Here is a 19,511-nt window from a genome sequence, read left to right on the forward strand (position 1 = left end):
GTTTCCATGTGGAAAGAACAGGGAAGTGGGACTAAGTGAATAGCTCTTTCAAAGAGCCGGCACAGGCACGGTGGTCGAATAACCTCCTTCTGTGCTGTATAATTCTCTGATTCTATGTCAATAAATTGGAAATGCACATAAAATTTTACTTAAGTTGTAAAATTAACTGAGGTGGTTGTCACCGTATAACGACATAATATGATGTATGTGGGTAGTATCAACACAGAATATACTTGTCATTTACAGGGGAAACGGTTAAGATAGAAAAGGATCTAGGTGTTATCATGCACAGATTACTCAAGGCTCACGACACTGCAGAGGAGACATAGCCAAAGCATTCAGGGTTTTGGGTTGTATTAATAGAACCAATCAATAACAGTCAAAGGACACCATTCTATCCTTATATGGGTCCTTGGTTAGAATGCATCTAGAGTTCTGCATCCAGTTTTAGTCCACTCACATGTTGGTCTCTTGAGCTTTAGGTTTCAGAGCTTGAGCAGCAGCTGGCGTAACTGCGGTCCATCCGTGAGGCTGAGAGCTACGTGGATAGCACGTTTCAGAAGGTGGTCACCCTGCAGCGTAAGAGTGCGCAGGCAGAGAAGGAATGGGTGACGGTCAGACAGAAAAGGAGGACCAGGCAAGTAGTGCAGGAGTCACTGGTGAGGGCGATGGTTCCTCTGCGGAGTACAGCCACAGCCAAGTCCACGGCACCATGGGTGGCTCAACTGTACGGGGAGGGGAGGAGGAAGATCGGGAAGACAATAGTAATAGGGGATTCGATAGTATGGGGAACAGACAGGCATTTCTGCGGCTGCAGACATGATTCCAGGATGGTATGTTGCCTCCCTGGTGCCAGGGTCAAGGATGTCACCGAGTAGCTACAGAACATTCTGAGGGGGGAGGGTGGTCCATATCAGTATCAACAGCAAAGGTAGAAAAAGGGGTGAGGTCCTCCAGGCAGATTTTAGGGAGCTAGGAAAGAGATTAAAAAGCAGGACCTCAAAGGTAGTAACCTCTGGATTGCTCCCTGTGCCACAAGCTAGTCAGTATAGAAATAGGAGGATAGAGCAGATGAATGTGTGGCTGGAGAGATGGTGCAGGAGGGAGGGCTTCAGATTCTTGGGACATTGGGACCACTTCTGGGGGAGGTGGGACCTGTACAGGCCAGATGGGTTGCAATGTCATTGTGGGGGGTTTGCTAGTGCTGTTGTGGAGGGTTTAAACTAATTTGGCAGGGGGATGGGCACCAGGATGTAGCATTAGAAAGGAGAAACAAAGTGCACAAAGGATAGGGAGGGACAGATAGCACTAGAGTAAGAAATAGTAAGGTATTAGATGGGATCAGATTAAGAAAGAATACAAGAAGGTCTAATACAAAAGCAAAATACAGGAAACTTTGTGTTATCCGGAAGCTAAATGTCCGGCAAGCTCGAGCCACCGGCAAAAATCAGGAGCCGTTTTTTTCTTTTCGTTTCTTTTCGTTGCTTTTTTCTCAACAGTCAAGCTCTGCAAGGTCTGTAGCTAAGCAACAGCTTCAGCTAGAGACGCTTGCCGACTGTTTAGAAGCTATTGCTAAGCAACAGGGTTTGTTGATTCACACGGAGCTGAAAATCTCCGTATGCATCAACATTATCGCTGGAGTGTCCGGCAGTTTTGAGTGAACGGCAACAGCTCGGTCCCGTCGGTGCCGGATAGCACAAAGTTTCCTGTACTACAGATGCTGGAAATCTGAAATAAAAATAGAAACTGCTGGAAATACTCAGCAGGTCAGGCAGCATCTATGGAGAGAGAAACAGAGTTACCATTTCAAGTCGATGACCCTTCATCAGAAGGTCTAAGACAGGTTTACAGTGCATGTGTGTAAATGCATGAAGTGTGGTAAATAAGGTTGGTGAGCTGCAGGCACAAATAGCCACATGGGAATATGATGTTATGGCGATAACGGAGACCTGGCTCAAAAAAGGGCAGGGTTGGGTTTTAAATATTCCTAGATATAAGGTGTTCAGGAAAGATAGGGCAGGAAAGAAAGGGGATGGGGTGGCGGTATTGGTTAAGGCGAATGTTACAGTGCTGGAGAGAAAGGATGTCCTGGAGGGGTCAAGGACAGAATCTATTCGGTTAGAGTTAAGAAATAATAGAGGTGCCATTATACTACTAGGTGTACTCTATAGGCCACCAACTAGTGGGAAAAATATAGAGGAGCAAATTTGCAGGGAAATTACAGAGAGGTGCAAGAACTATAGAGTAATAATAATGGGGGACTTCAATTATCCTAATATAGACTGGGTAAGTAATAGTGTAAAGGGCAGAGAGGAGGAAGAATTTCTGAAGTGTGTTCAGGAGAACTTTCTTGATCAGTACGTTTCCGGCCCAACGAGGAAGGAGGCATTGCTGGATCTGGTTTTGGGGAATGAGGTGGGTCAAGTGGAGCAAGTGTCAGGAGGGGAACATTTAGGGAACAGTGATCACAGTATCATAAGGTTTAGATTAACTATGGAAAAGGACAGGGAGCAATCTAGAGTAAAAATACTTAATTGGAGGAAGGCCAATTTCAGTGGGTTGAGAATGGATCTGGCCCGGGTATATTGAAATCAAAGAATGGCAGGCAAAACTGTAATCGAACAATGGGCTGCCTTTAAAGAGGAGGTGGTGCGGGTACAGTCTCTTATGTTCATTAATAAATAGACATTCTTATTATGAACACAGCTAGCTTTTGCTAGATACTTTATTGAGCACATGTGGACTAGGTACAGTATCTGTAGAGGCTTCCATCTTGACTGCTGCCTTGTGGATAGCCTAGTGCCTCATGGGTAATGTAGTCTTAATATATATACAGCTGGGTAGTGTAGTCTTATATACAGCTCTACACAGCTCTACGGCTCCACCTAGTGTCCACTATAGAATGACATGTTATTGATCATTACATCCCCCTTTCTTTGAGGTTTAACAAAATCAATATCAATCAACTTTCAAGAAAACAATAAAGATAATATCAGTAACACTTTTGTTAGTGCTCTATAAACATAAACATTTTCAAAACAGTCAACACATTTTCAAAGCTTTACATTGTACTCAAAGATTAAGTCTATCAGGCTCTTCTCAACACGGGTAAGTCTGATGTGTCTTCATGAGATTGTTCTGGCGGTGAATGACAAGATGCAGTTGCGGCATTGTCATCAATCTGCTCTTGAATAGTCTCTTGTGTTTTTAGGAGGGAACGGCGGTTCCTCCTGAGAATCTGTCCTTCCTCAGTTCTAACAGTGTATGACCTTGGTCCGACTTCCTCAAGAACTGTTGCTTTCCTGTTCCATGCATCTGGATCCTCAATCCTGACAACATCATCCCTTGTCAATGGTTTTAGAGTTTTGCATGACTTGTCATAGTATGATTTCTGTTTCAGCTTTAACAGTTGAAGTCTCTGTCTCAGTTCCTCACTTTGCTGTTCTTTTGCACAGCAGGGTAGCATGGTGCGCAACTTGCGACCCATTAGTAGTTCAGCAGGTGAAGAACCACAGTCTAAAGGTGAGGCTCGGTAGCTCAGCAGGGCGAGATAAGGATCAGACTTGCTTTCTGTCGCTTTCTTCAGTAGCTGCTTGAGAACTTGAACACCTTTCTCTGCCTTACCATTTGACTGAGCATACAAAGGACTGGATGTGATGTGCTGAAAGTCATAATGAGCTGCAAACTGTTGCCACTCCTTACAGTTGAAGCACGGACCATTGTCGCTAACGGCAATCCTGGGAATTCCATGTCTGGCGAAGATGGATTTCACATGCATTATGACACTGCTTGCTGTGGTGCTTGAGAGCAGCGCCATCTCAGGATAGTTAGAATAGTAGTCAATCACTATTAGATAGTCTTTACCATTTAAATGAAAAAGGTCCATACCAACCTTTTGCCATGCTGCTGTTGGTATGTCAGCTACTATCATTGGTTCCTTTGCTTGTTTGTTTTGGTGTTTCTGACATGTCTCACGTTTGCCTATCATGTTCTCAATGTCCTTATTTATGCCAGGCTAATAAACAGTGTCTCTTGCTCTCCTTTTGCATTTTTCAATTCCAAGGTGTCCCTCATGAATCCTTTTGAGCATGTCTTGACGTAGGGCCTGTGGAATGACTATTCTGTTCTGTTTTAGTAATAGTCCACTTGCGACACTCAATTCTGACCTTATGTGAAAATATTTTGGACAGGAACCTTTTGGCCAACCATGATGAATGTTCTCTATTACTGTTTGTAATACTGTATCTTTTACTGTTTCTTCTGCTATTTGCTTTGATTTTGTGTCTGACACGGGCAGCGCAGCAGTGACCATACTCACATGAACATCCATGTCTTCTTCAGTAGAGCTCACATGACTCATTGTGGGTGCTCAGGATAGTGCATCTGCTAACACTATGTATTTGCCTGGTGTGTAGATCAGTTCAAAGTCATATCTTTGCAGCTTCATCATGAGTCGTTGAATCCTTGAAGACATCTCATTCAGGTTCTTTTCATGATGGCAACCAGAGGGCTGTGGTCTGTCTCAACTGTGAAGGTGGGAAGTCCATATATGTACTTTTCTAGTCCAACTACCAAGACTAGACATTCCTTTTCAATCTGGGCGTATCGACACTCAGTATCAGTCATAGACTTGGAGGCATAGGCAACAGCTTCCAATCTTCACCCTCTGCTTGTAGCAAGACCGCACCTAGGCCATCTTTTGATGCATCCGTTGACACTTTGATTCTTTTTGTTGGGTCAAAGAAGGTGAGTACAGGTGTGGTTGTCAGCACTGTTTTGAGGTTTATCCACTCTTGTTCATGTCTTTCTGTCCATGCGAACTCATTTGTTCTATGTAGCAGGTCTCGCAGACAGGCTGTCTTGGCTGACAAGTTAGGAATGAACTTTCCAATGAAGTTTATCATCCCCATGATGCGTAGCACTCCTTTTTTGTCAGTGGGTCGGGGCATTTTGAGTATGGCGTTTACTTTTTCCATATCTGGCTCTATTCCTTTACCAGATAGATTATCTCCTAGGAAAGTGACTTCCTGGACGCCAAACTGACACTTGGCTTTGTTGAGCTTCAGTCCATTCCGGCATATGCTCTGTAGCACTTTAGTCAGTCTCTCATTGTGTTCTTTCAGTGTGGAGCCCCAGATGATGATGTCATCAACATAGACCCGAACTCCTTCCAGACCTTCAATTATGTGTTCCATTGCTCTATGAAAGATTTCAGATGCAGATATTATCCCGAAAGGCATTCTGAGGAAACAATACCTGCCAAATGGTGTGCTGAAGGTACAGTATTTGGTGCTCTCTTCATCCAGTTTTAGTTGCCAAAATCCTTGTGAGGCATCGAGCTTTGTAAAGTATCTGGCACCTGACATTTCACTGGTGATTTCTTCTCGCTTGGGAATCTGGTAGTGTTCACGTTTTATGTTTGCATTTAAGTCCTTTGGATCCATGCATATTCTTAGATCATTGTTCTTTTTCTTTACACATACCATGGAGTTAACCGTCTGTTGGCTCTTCGACTTTCCAGATGACTCCTAGTGTGGTCATTCTGTCCAGTTCATTCTTGAGCCGGTCACGCAGGGGTGCTGGAACTCTTCGTGGAGCATGTACCACTGGCTGAGCATCCTGCTTTAGCTGGATCTTGTAAGTGAATGGTAGAACTCCAAATCCATTGAACACATCCTGGAAATTATTCACTACAGAATCCACCGAGTCATCTGGTCTGCTTATGACACAGTTTATATGGTAGACTCTCTTGACCAGTTCTAAGTCCTCACAAGCTTTGTCACCCAGTAGTGAATCAAGCCTTTCAGCCACAACAGAAAACATGAGATGATGCACTTTGTCTTTGACTGTCACTTTAAGTCTGCATACACCTAAGCTATCTATTTTCTGTCCATTATAGTCCTTCAGTAGTACTGACTTTTTCTGTATTTTGGGCTTTTCTTTCATATTGTTAATGTCACTCATACTGATTAAGTTTGCTTTTGCCCCAGTGTCTAGTTTCAAGGTAGCTAATGCTCCATTTACCTGCAGTGGGATCATCCATTTGTCCTCTTTTACTGCATTAACTTTATGTTCAGCATTGTCCATTTCTGAGGGCTGCACATTTTCTGTATCCTTTTTGATATTGTCACATGAGACCATTCCCACAAAAAATGTCTCACTTAAATCAGTGTCCTCAATTACATTAACTCGTTGCCCTTTCTTAGTTTTTACTTTTGAAAAGCATTGTTTGGCAAAGTGATTCTTTCCATTACACTTTGTGCACATTTTTCCAAACGCTGGGCATTGTCTTAACTGGTGCTTGTAACCACAGCGTTTACAATTAAAAATTTCATCCTCCGATTGCTTTTCATTTCTGTTCTGCCCATGTTTCTTCCCCTTATAGGACACAGCACCGATAGCAGCATTATCACTCATTACAATCGCATCATTATTGATTTCACTGAAAGTCTTCGCGTGCTTTCGAGCTAGCTCGCTGGCTTGGCATATTTTCACCGCATTTTCCAAATTTAGTTCGGTTTCTCTCAACAGACGTTCCCTGACTTTTTTATCATGAATACCAAACACAATCTGGTCACGAATCATGGATGCTTTGAGCTCAGAGAAATTACATGTCTGTGCTTTCAGTTTCAGATCAGTTATAAAGCTATCAAAAGTCTCATTTTGCTGCTGTGTCCGAGAACAGAAGATGTATCTTTCATAGGTCTCATTCTTTTTGGGAGAGCAATGTGCATCAAATTTTTTTAGCACATCTTCTAATTTTTCTCTGTTCTCCACTGGATTAAATACAAATGTATTAAATACCTCTATCGCCTGTGGGCCTGCAACCGTAAGCAGCAACGCTATCTTCCTTGCGTCTGGCTTCGTACCGAATCCGATGGCTGCAACGTAGAGTTCGAATTGTTGTTTAAGAGTCTGCCAATTGTAGTCGATGTTTCCTGTGAGTTTCAAACGCTCTGGTGGCTTCAAATTCTCCATGTCGCTTTTCACAATTTTCAGCAGATCTTCACCACCCTGGTACCATCTTATGTTCATTAATAAATAGACATTCTTATTATGAACACAGCTAGCTTTTGCTAGTTACTTTATTGAGCACATGTGGACTAGGTACAGTATCTGTAGAGGCTTCCATCTTGACTGCTGCCTTGTGGGTAGCTAGTGCCTCATGGGTAATGTAGTCTTAATATATATACAGCTGTGTAGTGTAGTCTTTTATACAGCTCTACACAGCTCTATGGCTCCACCTAGTGTCCACTATAGAATGACATGTTATTGATCATTACACAGTCGAGGTACATTCCCATGAGGGGGAAAGGTGAGGCAACCAAAGCCAGAGCTCCCTGGATGACAATAGAGATAGAGAGTAAGATGAAGCAGAAAAAGATCGGGTATGACAGATGTCAGGTTGAGAATACAAGGTGAGAATCAGGCTGAATATTGAAAGTTCAGAGGGGAAGTGAAAAAGAAAATAAGAGGGGCAAAGAGAGAGTATGAGAATAGATTGCAGCTAACATAAAAGGGAATTCAAAGGTCTTCTATAGGCATATCTATATATATAAAACGGTATGTCTCTCTGTCTGTCTTTCTGTCTCTCTGTCCGGCTATACAATCAAAAGTTATAGAGCGTACATACACGTGTATTCGATCAAAAGAAAGCTTACGATTCCAGAATGGTTGTAAGCGTATTTATGTTTCGGTGAGACAAAAATTGTGCCCGCGGTATCCAAAAAACGTTCAAAATTCCGCTCATTATCTGCTCATTAGCATTGAGTGATGCCGAGGTCGACCAATCGTACGGTCGAGCGACCCGACGGTCGACCAATCGCTGCGTGGCGAGGGCGGGTTCCTGGCGCGTGCGGGCGAGCCCTCCTAGAGTCGAGTGACGTCGGTGACCTGATGGTCGACCAATGTGTGTGGGTGGGCCTTATCGTTCTGAACCGAGGTGAGTCGCCACCATCTTGATTCCAAACTTTTCATTTCTTTTTCTCGCTTTCTGCGTCTTTAAAAAAAAAGTTGCTTTTAAAACATATTGGGCTAAAAATTCACTTTGGGGCGCCAAGCTCGCCTGGGCGCCGGAATTGCTGCTGCGCGCGGAGCCACTTGCACCATCGGGATATTCAGTTTCTGCGCCCCAAATGGAAGCCAGCCGTTAAACAAGGCTTCCCGCGCCCCGCTTGGGGTGCTGAAACTGAATATTGGCGCGCAAAGTGCCGCAGCGCCACCCGCTGCGGTACTGCAGGCCTTCCTCCCACTGTTAAGGGGGAGGTGCCTGCAACAGCGCGATCCCCGCTCGCGAGTGCCGGCAAATTAGCCCGGCACCAAGGAGATGTGCCGGGCTCTTGGGAAACAGCCGGCAATGCCGCGGGGGGGGTGGGTGTAGGAGGCCGGGGATGGAGGTGCGGGCAGGCGGCCGCCGAAAAAGCAGCCGGCCGCACCTCCACCTTAACTCGCGCCACTACCGCCACAGGTAGGCCCCTGTGTACCGGTCGCTATTTGCGGCCGGCGCGGAAGAGGCGGGCGCGACCTAATATGGCGTTCGGGGCGGTAGCGGGGCGCTGCGCACACCGATGACGTCATCGGTGGCGGCGCAGCGCTACAGGCTAACGCCGCCATTAGCGCCCCGCTAAATATCACGGTGGTTGTGGCCAGTGGCGCTAAAGCCTCTGAGTGGCCTCTTTGGGCGCAAACTGGTGGCGCAAGCAACTGAATTTCTAGGCCATATTGTTTTTAAAAAAAGTTAATTACTTTCTAAATCTTTTATCTAATCTCATTAATTTTCCTACCTTTCCCCGTTTTTGCAGGTAGGCCTCGAAGCCTGGGCGTCTGTTGCCAGCCATGCTGGACCCTAGGCAATTGTTTTGTGGCAAGCTCCTCCCACCCCTCACCCCCACCCCCCCCGCTGGGCCCGATTCCGAACCAGCAGCCAGCCATCTTGGTAAAGGCTGGCTGGGCTCACTGCAAGCTCCTCACAGAGCGCGGCCAGAGGGAAGCGAGCAGGTTAGCGGGGGGGGTGGGGAGGGGGCGGCGGGGCTCGGGAGGGGAGGGGGAGCAGAGAGGGTTACCCCGGCAACCGGGCTTGCCAGCCGCAATCGGCCGTCTCAAGCCGCTCAGGCCCGGTCCTGGAGATCGGGAGGCGGAGAGGGGAGGAGGGTTACCAAGGCAACTGGGGCCGGCCAGCCGCAATCAGCCGTCTCAAGCCGCCTCAGGCCCGGCCTCAGGAGGGCGGGGCTCGGGCTGACCGGGGCGCTGCGCTTGGCATGTCAGTGCGTGGGCCGGCACGGAGCTCAGCGGAGCCATCGCCGGCAGAGGGGAGAGAGTCTGCTGGCTCCCCCCTCCCTTTCTCCCCCCCTCCTTCCCCCACCTCCCCCACCCCTCCCCTCCTCCTCTCCCCCTCCCCTCCTCTCCCCCCCTCTCCACTCCCCCCTCTTCCCACCCTCTCCCCTCCCCCCTCTTCCCCCCCTCTCCCCTCCCTCCCCTCCCCCCTCCCCTTCCTCCCCCCTCCTCCTCCCCCTTCCTCCTCCCCCTCCTCCCCCCTCCCCTTCCTCCCCCCTCCCCTTCCTCCCCTCCCCTTCCCCCCCACCTTCCCCCCTTCCCCCCAGTCGCGCTCTCTCTTCCCCCCAGTCGCTCTCTCTCTTCCCCCCAGTCGCTCTCTCTCTTCCCCCCAGTCGCTCTCTCTCTCTCTCTCTCTCTTCCAACAACAACATGCCCTCAAAAATCCCTCGGCACCGCCGGGCACTTCAGCTAGTAAATAATAAACGGATAGTAAGAGGAGGGGTGCTAAATGAGTACTTTGCATCTGTCTTCACCAAGGAAGAAGATGCTGCCATAGACATAGTGAAGGAGGAGGTAGAGGAGTTACTGGATAGGATAACAATTGATAAAAGAGGAGGTACTAGGAAGGCTGGCTGTACTTAAAGTAGATAAGTCACCAGGACCAGATGGGATGCATCTGAGGACGCTGAGGGAAGTGAAGGAAGAAATCACGGAGGTAGTGGCCATAATCTTCCAATCCTCCTTAGATCTGGGGATGGTGCCAGAGGACTGGAGAATTATAAATGTTACACCCTTGTTCAAAAAAGGGTGTAAGGATAAACCCAGCAACTAAAGGCCAGTCAGTTTAACCTTGGTAGTGGGGAAGCTTTTACAAACGATAATCAGGGACAAAGTTAACAGTCACTTGGACAAGTGTGGATTAATTAAGGAAAGCCAGCACGGATTTGTTAAAGGCAAATTGTGTTTAACTAACTTGATCGAGTTTTTTGAGGTAACAGAGAGGGTTGATGAGGGCAATGCGGTTGACATGGTGCATATGAATGTCTAAAAGGCGTTTGATAAAGTACCACATACTGTAATAGGCTTGCCAGCAAAGTTGAAGCCCATGAAATAAAAGGGACAGTGGCAGCATGGATATGAAATTGGCTAAGTGACAGGAAATATAGTAGTGAACGGATGTTTTTCAGACTGGAGGAAGGTACACATAGGATTACATGGGATATACGGCACAGAAACAGGCCATTCGGCCCAACCAATCCATGCCGGCGTTGATGCTCCACTTGAGCCTCCTCCCGTCTTTCCTCATCTAAATCTATCAGGATAACCCTCTATTCCCTCCTCCCTCATATGCTTGTCTAGCCTCCCCTTAAATGCATCTATACTTTTCGCTTCAACCACTCCCTGTGGTAGCAAGTTTCACATTCTCACCACTCTTTGGGTAAAGAAGCTTCTTCTGAATTCAGTATTGGATTTCTTGGTGACTATCTTATATTGATGGCCTCTAGTTATGCTCTTGCCCACATTCTCTCTGTGTCGACTCTATCAAAACCTTTCAGAATTTTAAAGGCCTCTATTAGGTCACCCCTCAGCCTTCTCTTTTCAAGAGAAAAGATACAGTGGTGTTCCCCAGGGGTCGGTACTAGGACCACTGCTTTTCTTGATATATATTAATGACTTGGACATGGGAGTACAAGGCACAATTTCAAAATCTGCAGATGGCACAAAACTTGGAAGTATAGTGAACAGTGAGAAGGATAGTGATATACTTCAAGAAGACATAGACAGGCTGGTGAAATGGGTGGACACGTGGCAGATGAAATTTAACGCAAAAAAGTGCAAAGTGATACATTTTGGTAGGAAGAACGAGAAGAGGCATTATGAACTAAAGGGTATAATCCTAAAGGGGGTGCATGAACAGAGAGTCCTGGGGGGGTATATGTGCACAAATCATTGAAGGTGGCAGGGCAGGTAGAGAAAGCGGTTAAAAAACCATATGGGATACCGGGCTTCATAATTAAAGGCATACAGTCAAAAGCAAGGAAGTTATGATGAACCTTTATAAAACACTGGTTCGGCTCCAACTGGAGTATTGTGTCAAATTCTGGGCACCACACATTAGGAAGGATATGAAGGCCTTAGAGAGGGTGCAGAAAAGAGTTACGAGAATGATTCCAGGGATGAGGGACTTCAGTTACGTGGATAGGCTGGAGAAGCTGGGGTTGTTCTCCTTGGAGCAGAGAAGGTTGAGAGGAGATTTGATAGAGGTGTTCAAAATCATAAGGGGTCTAGACAGAGTAGATTGAGAGAAACTGTTCCCATTGGCGGAAGGGTCGAGAGCCAGAGGACACAGATTTAAGATGATTGGCAAAATAACCAAAGGCAACATGAGGAAAAACTTTTTTACGCAACGAGTGGTTAGGATCTGGAATGCACTGCCTGAAAGGGTGGTGGAAGCAGACTCAATTGTGGCTTTCAAAAGGGAATTGGATAAGTACCTGAAGGAAAAAAATTTGTAGGGCTACGGGGAAAGGGCGGGGGAGTGGGACTAGCTGAAGTGCTCTTGTAGAGAGCCGCATGGGCTGAATGGCCTCCTTCTGTGCTGTAACCATTCTATGATTCTATTGTCAATATAGTGGTCTTGGAAAACGTTCAGAAGAGAGCCACAAGAATGACTCCCAGCTTAAAGAACCTAATTGCTCAGGCTTAAATAGCTGGGTCTATTTACTTTAGAGCAGCATAGGCTTAGAGGAGACCTCATAGAGATTTATAAAATAATGAAAGGATTGCACACCGATTGATAGATCATTTCAGTTTGACAGATTGAGGAGGAACAGCGGTCATGCATTTAAACTGCGCAAGGGTAGGAATAGGGTATATGTTATGCAGTTGTTTTTTTCCTAGAGTAGTGGGCCTCTGAAATTCGTTGCCGGCTTGTGTAGTGTGTGCTGACTCTTTGTATGCCTTAAAAGGGAGCTGGAATAGTTCTTGGCTGGAGCAGAGTTCACATCATATAAAACATAACTGGTCTAACAGTTAACACAAGCATAGTCAATGTGATCTCCTAGACTGGTTCTGATTACTTGAGGGGGCCGGAGAGGAATTTGCCATGTTTTTTTTCCATTTTTGGCTCTGGGTTTTTGCCTCTCCCAGGAAATTACATGGCTGTTGAAGAGCAGGATATGTCTAGTCGTGATGCTGCAGGCATCATGAGTGTGGGGCAGTCTTGATGGACCATCCTTATGGTATTTTCGTATAAACAATGATGTCATCGTTTTCAGTCTGGGTCATATGAAAAGAAAGAGAATCCTTCTTAAGTTTAGCAAAATTGATTAAGGTCATAAGTTAGTGGTCAAGAATAAAATGTTGCACGGTGGCATATTGGTTAGCACTGTTGCCTCACAGCGCCAGGGACCCGGGTTCGAATCCGGCCTCGGGTAACTGTCTGTGTGGAGTTTGCACATTCTCCCCGTGTTTGCGTGGGTTTCCTCCGGGTGCTCCGGTTTCCTCCCACAGTCCAAAGATGTGCGGGTTAGGTTGATTGGCTATGATAAATTGACCCTTAGTGTTAGGGGGATTAAATATGTGGGGTTACGGGGATAGGGTGGGATATGTGTTGGTGTAGGGGTTACGGGGATCGGGTGGGATATGTGTCAGTGCAGGCTCGATGGGCCGAAATGGCCTCTATCTGCACTGTGGGGTTTCTGTGATTCTGTGATTCTGTTTATGTAAATAATCTGATGCGTGCATATTTCCTAGCATGCTCACTTTTAAAGGAATTACTTTGGTGAAAATCTGAAGATATGTTTAGTGAGCTTAGAACATTTTTCTTCTCCCCTTCCAAACTTCTACCCTCCTCTGTTGAAGTTGCTGATTAATACTCGGTTATGATTCCCTTGACCACAAGTTGCCCTTAGTGCTTCTCCCAAGTGACCATTTTTCATGTACAAGTTTTGATAACAGCTGCTGGCTATTTGATTGGTGGGGGGCATCACAGCCAACGTTTCCGTTAAACTGCGCAGCCGCAGTCTGCAGGTCCCACGCAAGCCACTGTGCAGCTTTAAATTGGGAAAAACCGAGAATTTGAATGGGCCCCACAGACCGTTAAAAGGGCTGCACACCCAAATAAAATTAGAGGGAACATTGATCACAGCTGAGGAAAATCCTGCCCTCACTCATGCATTTTCAAGCAAGAACAGCAATCACAAGCAAGAATCCTGTCTGATCCAATTCCTGGTACCTAGCCTAGAGTGCTGGGGCTGTATGTACATAAGAACATAAGAAATAGGAGCAGGAGTAGGCCAATCGGCCCCTCGAGCCTGCTCCGCCATTCAATAATATCATGGCTGATCTGATCCTAATGTAATGCTCCTAATGTCCCCAAGTAGGTCTGGCTAACTGGTGGGAAGGGGGAGAGGGGAAGAGAAAGGGAGAGAGAGAGAGAGAGAGAGAGAGAATATTTTGCAAATTTAATATACAAATGCCTATAATAAAAAAATCTTACTAAGTTGCTTGACATGCATAAGAAAAAAACCCAAGTGACACTACTTTAAATAACATCATCAATTGCAAGTTATCAGATTTCATAGAGTCATGATTTGCCTCATATGATGAAAGAAAAAATAGTTGGTGCTATCTTTGCCTTACCTTCGATTTACAAACTAACAATAAGTTTTTATTCCCATTCTTTTACGATATACCTCATTAAATTTCTTAAATCTATAATGTATAAAGACTTCCATTCAAACAGTGTGTTTATCATGTCCCAGATACATCCAAAAGCACTTTACATACAATGGCCTAAAGCCACTAAGCTTCCAATACAGCAAGTGGCACGCGTGTGCACATTTCGCACTGGAAGTGCGCCATCCGCCATATTGATGCAGGCAGAAAAAGGTGTGTCCAGAGCCCACGCCTAAAACAGGCGTTAGGCCCTTTGCATAAGTAACAAGGGGCCAAACACCTGTTTCAGGCCCCCCTTTGCAAAACTGCTAGCTACGTTCAGGAAAGCATGGTCTGCATGCGGACAACCAACAGTTCTTAAAGGAGCCACTGGAGGCCGTGAGCAACAAGGTAAATTTGTTTAAAAATACTTACCTGAGTGTCTCAGATACATACAAAAGCACTCACTGTACATTGTAGTTCCTAAGATTGTTGCCGTTTCCCACTCGGCCCCTTTCCAATTACTTCGCCCTCTCTTTATTGCCTCCCCCGTCCCGATCGCTTCACCCCTCTGCCAATCGCCCCTCTCAATCACAATCGCTCCCTCGCTCCTCCCTCCCGATCGCCCCTCTCAGGATCTACCAGATGGCCACAGGTGGCGACACAGCGGCCCAAAATTCAATTCCAATTTGCTGGCGAGCTGTCTGGGTACGTCCAGCATGTGCCCGCAGGTTACCGGTATAATTTAAATGAGGCCTGAGGTCCACTATTGGGTGCGGCTCGAGCTGATCTGTTCCTGTGCAGAGATTGTTCCCTGTGCCAAATTCGTACCAATAGGCCGACGAGAACCAATTTCTAGGCCAATAACTTACTTTGAAATGCAGTGGCTGTTATGTAGGCAAGTGAGATAGTTATTTGGCACAAAGCAAGATTCCCCCAAACAGGAATGAGATTAATGACAACTTAAACTGTTTTTGATAGTGTTAGTTGAGGGAGAAATATTAGCCAAACCAATTAAGTAGTTATTAGGCAAGTAAAACAAAATAAGAATAAAGACCATGCTCTGCCATTAACCAGGGATATTTGGTATTCAAATCTATCAAGTTGTTCGTTCTACATAAGTACAAAAAAATTATTTATATCCAATCAATCTAAAGTGAATCTCTTGTCAACATGCAGCTCTGGACGCAGTTATACAAAGGGTAACCATTTGAAAATGACACCTGCTTAAAGCAGCATGAAGCCAACAGACTTGAATCATGCTGCAGCTTGGTATCACACTCCATTAAGGGGGGAAAAATAGCTCTGAGCAATTGTGTTTGGAAAAATAGAGTTCTGTATCAATACAAAATGTATAGTATTATGGGCCTACATGTTTACTTACTGTTTCCAATGCAGCATTCTTTTTGGTCATTTCTTTAAACTCTTCAACAAACATTTCTTTCATTTTCTCCATCTCACTGCTCAGCTTCTTTTTTTCTTCCTCCTTCCATCTTTCAAAGTTTTTTGCTGTTTCTTCTTCTTTCATTGTTCTATTTTCAAGTTCCTAAAATAAATCAGGCATCATTAAGTCTGTAAAATGCAAAATGTGTGTGTAACGGTATTTTGTTCACTTCAAAGATGGCAGAACCCTCCCCATGGTAATAGCACAATTCTCAGAACAAATGTATTACAGAAAACACATCGGCCTAGAAATTGGGTATAGCCCTGCTTGGGGCGTTAGAATTGGCGGAGCGCAAATTTTATAGCCAGACGCAACTTATTGACACCTCGTGCGATATTGGGTTGCAGCGCCCCAAAGGTGATAGAGGCGCGAGTTCAGGCGTTACACGGGGCACCTAAGGCGCTAACATGCCGGCGCAACCCAATATCGGGGCGTCCAGCCGCAGCGCAGGTGCTCTCAATTACCCATCACCACGAGACTTCCAGGCGCCGGCCAGCTCTTAAAGGAGTGGGTCAGGCAGCTCCAGCATCCACAGTCTGCGCCTTGTAGGCCTGCAAATCGGCGCAGGCCCTTCTCTGGCGCAAAAAACTTGGAGCATATGGAGAGGGTGAGGCAGAGAGCAGAGCGCTTCACCAATGAGTCTCTGGAGGAATTGGTGTCCGCAGTGCAGCGCCGGCGAGATGTCCTCTACCCCGACCATGGCAGGAGGCCTAATCATAAAGACTACCGACGAGCTTGGAGGAATGTTTCTCAGAGGGTCAACTCCAGCAGCATGGCGACCAGGAGCCCTGTGCAGTGCAGGAAGAAATTCAACGACCTCACTCAGGTCGTGAGGGTGAGTGGAGTTAATGTAAACTTATGCATCCCTCCATTAGCACCTGACTTTATGGCTACAGGGTGCGCTATGCCCCACTGGCCATCTGTCAGCAAGCACCCATGGCCCTTTCTGGTCACACACGTGCACATTTGACTCAGGGCATCATGTAAGGGCTGTTCCACCATGGGGGGGCATGAGATGATAACCCAGGGCATCATGTAAGGGCTGTTCCACCATGGGGGGCATGAGATGATAACCCAGGGCATCATGTAAGGGCTGTTCCACCATGGGGGGCATGAGATGATAACCCAGGGCATCATGTAAGGGCTGTTTCACCATGGGGGGCATGAGATCATAACCCAGGGCATCATGTAACATCACTTCTCATCCTTTGCCCTGCAGGCCAAGCTGGCGAGAAACCATAAGGAGCCTCTGACGGATCTCGAGGAGAGAGTCCACCAGATTGTGGGAGGACGTCTGAGTGGTCCTGTCACCACTGCAGCTGCCGACCCCATTGTCCACAGCGATGGTAAGGTTCTCAACTATTACAGCTGTCACCTTCCAGTTGTTTCCCCCGCCAGCATGCTTTCTCAATGTGGACCCATGTCATAGCGTTGCCGCACTGTTGCATCCCTTGCTGCCAAACTGTCCTTTTGCTAAAGCCACTCTTCAATCTCCCTGCTTTCAGATGCTGCATCACCAGCTCGGGAGCCGGCCCCTCAAGCTGCCAGTGCCAGTGCCTCCGGAGGCGACGACCAGGAGGAAGCCGGACCATCCGTGCCAGCCTCAGGGGAGCCACCGCATGTGGAGACTGGGGATAGTAGTTCCCTTGAAGGGAGGGGGGGGCGGCTCTGATGAGGAGCCAGTTGCAGGAACCAGCGGCCTGCAGCAACGCGCGGGGGTAGGGACGCTCAGGGGCCGTCTCCCCGGAGGGCGAGGCAGGCCACCATGACTGCTGCACAGAGTGCAGAGGAGGTGCGTAGTCTTGCCGAAATGAGCGCCCAGGCCCGGCTCAGGCACACTGAGCTTATGGCTGCAGTGGGGAGGATGCCTGAGTCGATCGACACACTGGCAAAGTGTGCTGCACTTTGGGGCAGCAATGGAAAGGACTGTCCAGGGCTTCGGGGCAGCAATGGAAAGGTCTGTCCAGGGCTTTGGTCCAGCAATGGAAAGGTCTGTCCAGGGCTTGTCCGAGGCAGTGGAAAGGTCTGTCCGGGGCTTGTCCAAAGCACTGGCACTTGCCACACAGGTCCTCACTGCTGCCACGCAGTCACTTGCTGGCCTCGTCCACACGCAAATTGAGGCCACGCGAACACTCTCTGCTGCCACCCTAGCTGCATCAGGCAGGATCACCCCAGGCCCTTGCAGCACCACAGCAGGCCATGAATCTGTGGAGCAGTCGATTGTGGCGGATGATCCGGTGCGGCCCCGTCAGAGTGCTAGTGTGTTGGCCGACCACGGTGCAGGTGTCCTCTCTCTGCATGTGAGCAGCCCTGATGCCACCGCTGGCACGTCAGCAGTGCAGCTGCCACTACCTGCGCGGCAGAGTGCTTGCAGACATGCCCAGTTGGAGCAGCCTGCTTGAGGGCCCTCCAAGCCCAGAGGTCGTCCAGGCCGTCCTTCAGGGGCTTCAGTGCTTCCGGACACTCAGCAGGCGTCCCCCAGCCTTGACGCAGCCACTGGGGTCCAATTACGGAGGAGCTGCAGGGAGGGAAGGGGCTGACCTCGTAAGAGGAGTCGGTCTCCATCAAGGGGTCACCAGTAGAGGGAGGTGCTAAGACGTGTCTTTTTCCGGATTTAAGGCCGTTCACACCTGCTGTGTTTGTTTGTTATGTTTTGGTTAGTTTCACCAGGTTGCCAGACAGTTATCTGTTAGTTTGTTAGTTATGATTTCTGTTACCATTACGTTGTCATGCTGGAAGGAAGCACTTGTTTGAAAATAAAGAAAACTTTTTATTTACAATCAAGCTGTACACTATTTACAATCATCGAGGCCTTCATAGGCTTACTGCGAACCAGAGGGCGCTGTTCGAATCACAGCCACCATTCCGTCCGAGGGGCCTAGAACCGAGTCCTTATGAGCCTCTGCCGAACAGCCCTTCCAGTTTCTGGAGCCCTCCCATCTTCCTCCTCCTCCTCCTCCTGATCCTCCTCGCCTGCATGCTCCTCCTCCTCCTCCTCGTCCGCCTGCTCTGCTGGACCTTGAGGGTCAGCTGGCATTAGCTGGGTGCGTCGAATGGCCAGGTTGTGGAGCATGCAGCAGACAACAACGATGCGCGCCACATGCTCCGGCGAGTACTGTAGGGCGCCCCCCGAACGGTCTAGACAACGGAAACGCTGCTTCAGCACACCAATTGTGTGCTCCACAATGTTCCTGGTGGCCTGATGGCTGCTGTTGTAATGCTCTTCTGCCGGGGTGCTGGGCAAACGGAGCGGGGTCATGAGCCATGGGCAGAGAGGATAGCCCTTGTCGCCCAGAAGCCAGCCTCGTGGGTGAGCCGGGGCCTCAAAAAGGTCAGCCACTGAGGTCTGCCGCAGGATGAACGCGTCATGGCTGCTGCCAGGGAATTGTGCGTTCACCGCCATGATCATCTGCCGGTGATCACAAACCAGCTGCACATTAAGGGAGTGGAACCCCTTGCGGTTACGGAACTCCTTCGGATTCTGTAATGGCGCCCGCAAAGCCACGTGTGTGCAATCAATGGCCCCCTGCACCATGAGGAAGTCCGCAATAGCCGCGAAGCCCTGCGCACACTCCCCTTGCTTCTCCAAGGTCACAGGGAAGGTGATTAATTCGCGCCTCCTTCTGTAGAGGGCAGCTGTCACTTGCCGGATGCAGCAATGCACCGCAAATTGAGATATTTGATATGTCCCCAGTTGCTGAGTGACTTTCACGGCCACCGACAGAGAGGTCCTGCATCATATCCGCGGCTGCAGATCCCCAGCAAGCAGGTGGCACAGCTCAGTCACAACATCCTTACCAAATCTGAGCCTTCGCAGACACTGCTCCTCCGACATGGTAAGGTACGAGACCTGCTGCCTGAAAACCCTGGCAGCGTATGGTCGGATTTGGCAACGTCCATTGGCCCTCCTCCTTCTGGCCAATCCCGGCCCTCTCTCCCTCCATCTCTGTGCCCTTGCCAGTTGTTCAGCCAGGATGACGTTCCCCTCCAAAGCAGCTCCCATTATTCTTGCCGACAAGAAAGATGCAGTCAGCTTTCTGGATCCAACTGTTCTGGACAGGGCTGAAGGTCCCATGGTTCCTCTGGCTCAATAAGAACAACTCTCTGTAACTGAAGGTCTGCAACTCTCTCCAGC

At 47.9% G+C, this 19,511-nt stretch overlaps 1 protein-coding gene across 5 annotated transcripts in view; it reads right to left on the reverse strand.

Annotated features, from left to right (window-relative positions):
• LOC147111529 (cilium assembly protein DZIP1-like) overlaps positions 1-19,511 on the reverse strand; it is a 580,724-nt gene that overhangs the window by 391,348 nt on the left and 169,865 nt on the right. For all 5 annotated transcript variants that reach the window (XM_085998574.1, XM_085998576.1, XM_085998575.1 and 2 more), the window contains exon 6: positions 15,317-15,478. In XM_085998574.1, coding sequence (XP_085854700.1) covers positions 15,317-15,478 — 162 coding nt within the window. The remainder of the gene's footprint in view (positions 1-15,316; positions 15,479-19,511) is intronic.

Source organism: Somniosus microcephalus, chromosome 10 (assembly GCF_052327205.1).
Source record: "Somniosus microcephalus isolate GS21.2 chromosome 10, FLI_Smic_1.0, whole genome shotgun sequence".
NCBI lineage: Eukaryota > Metazoa > Chordata > Chondrichthyes > Squaliformes > Somniosidae > Somniosus > Somniosus microcephalus.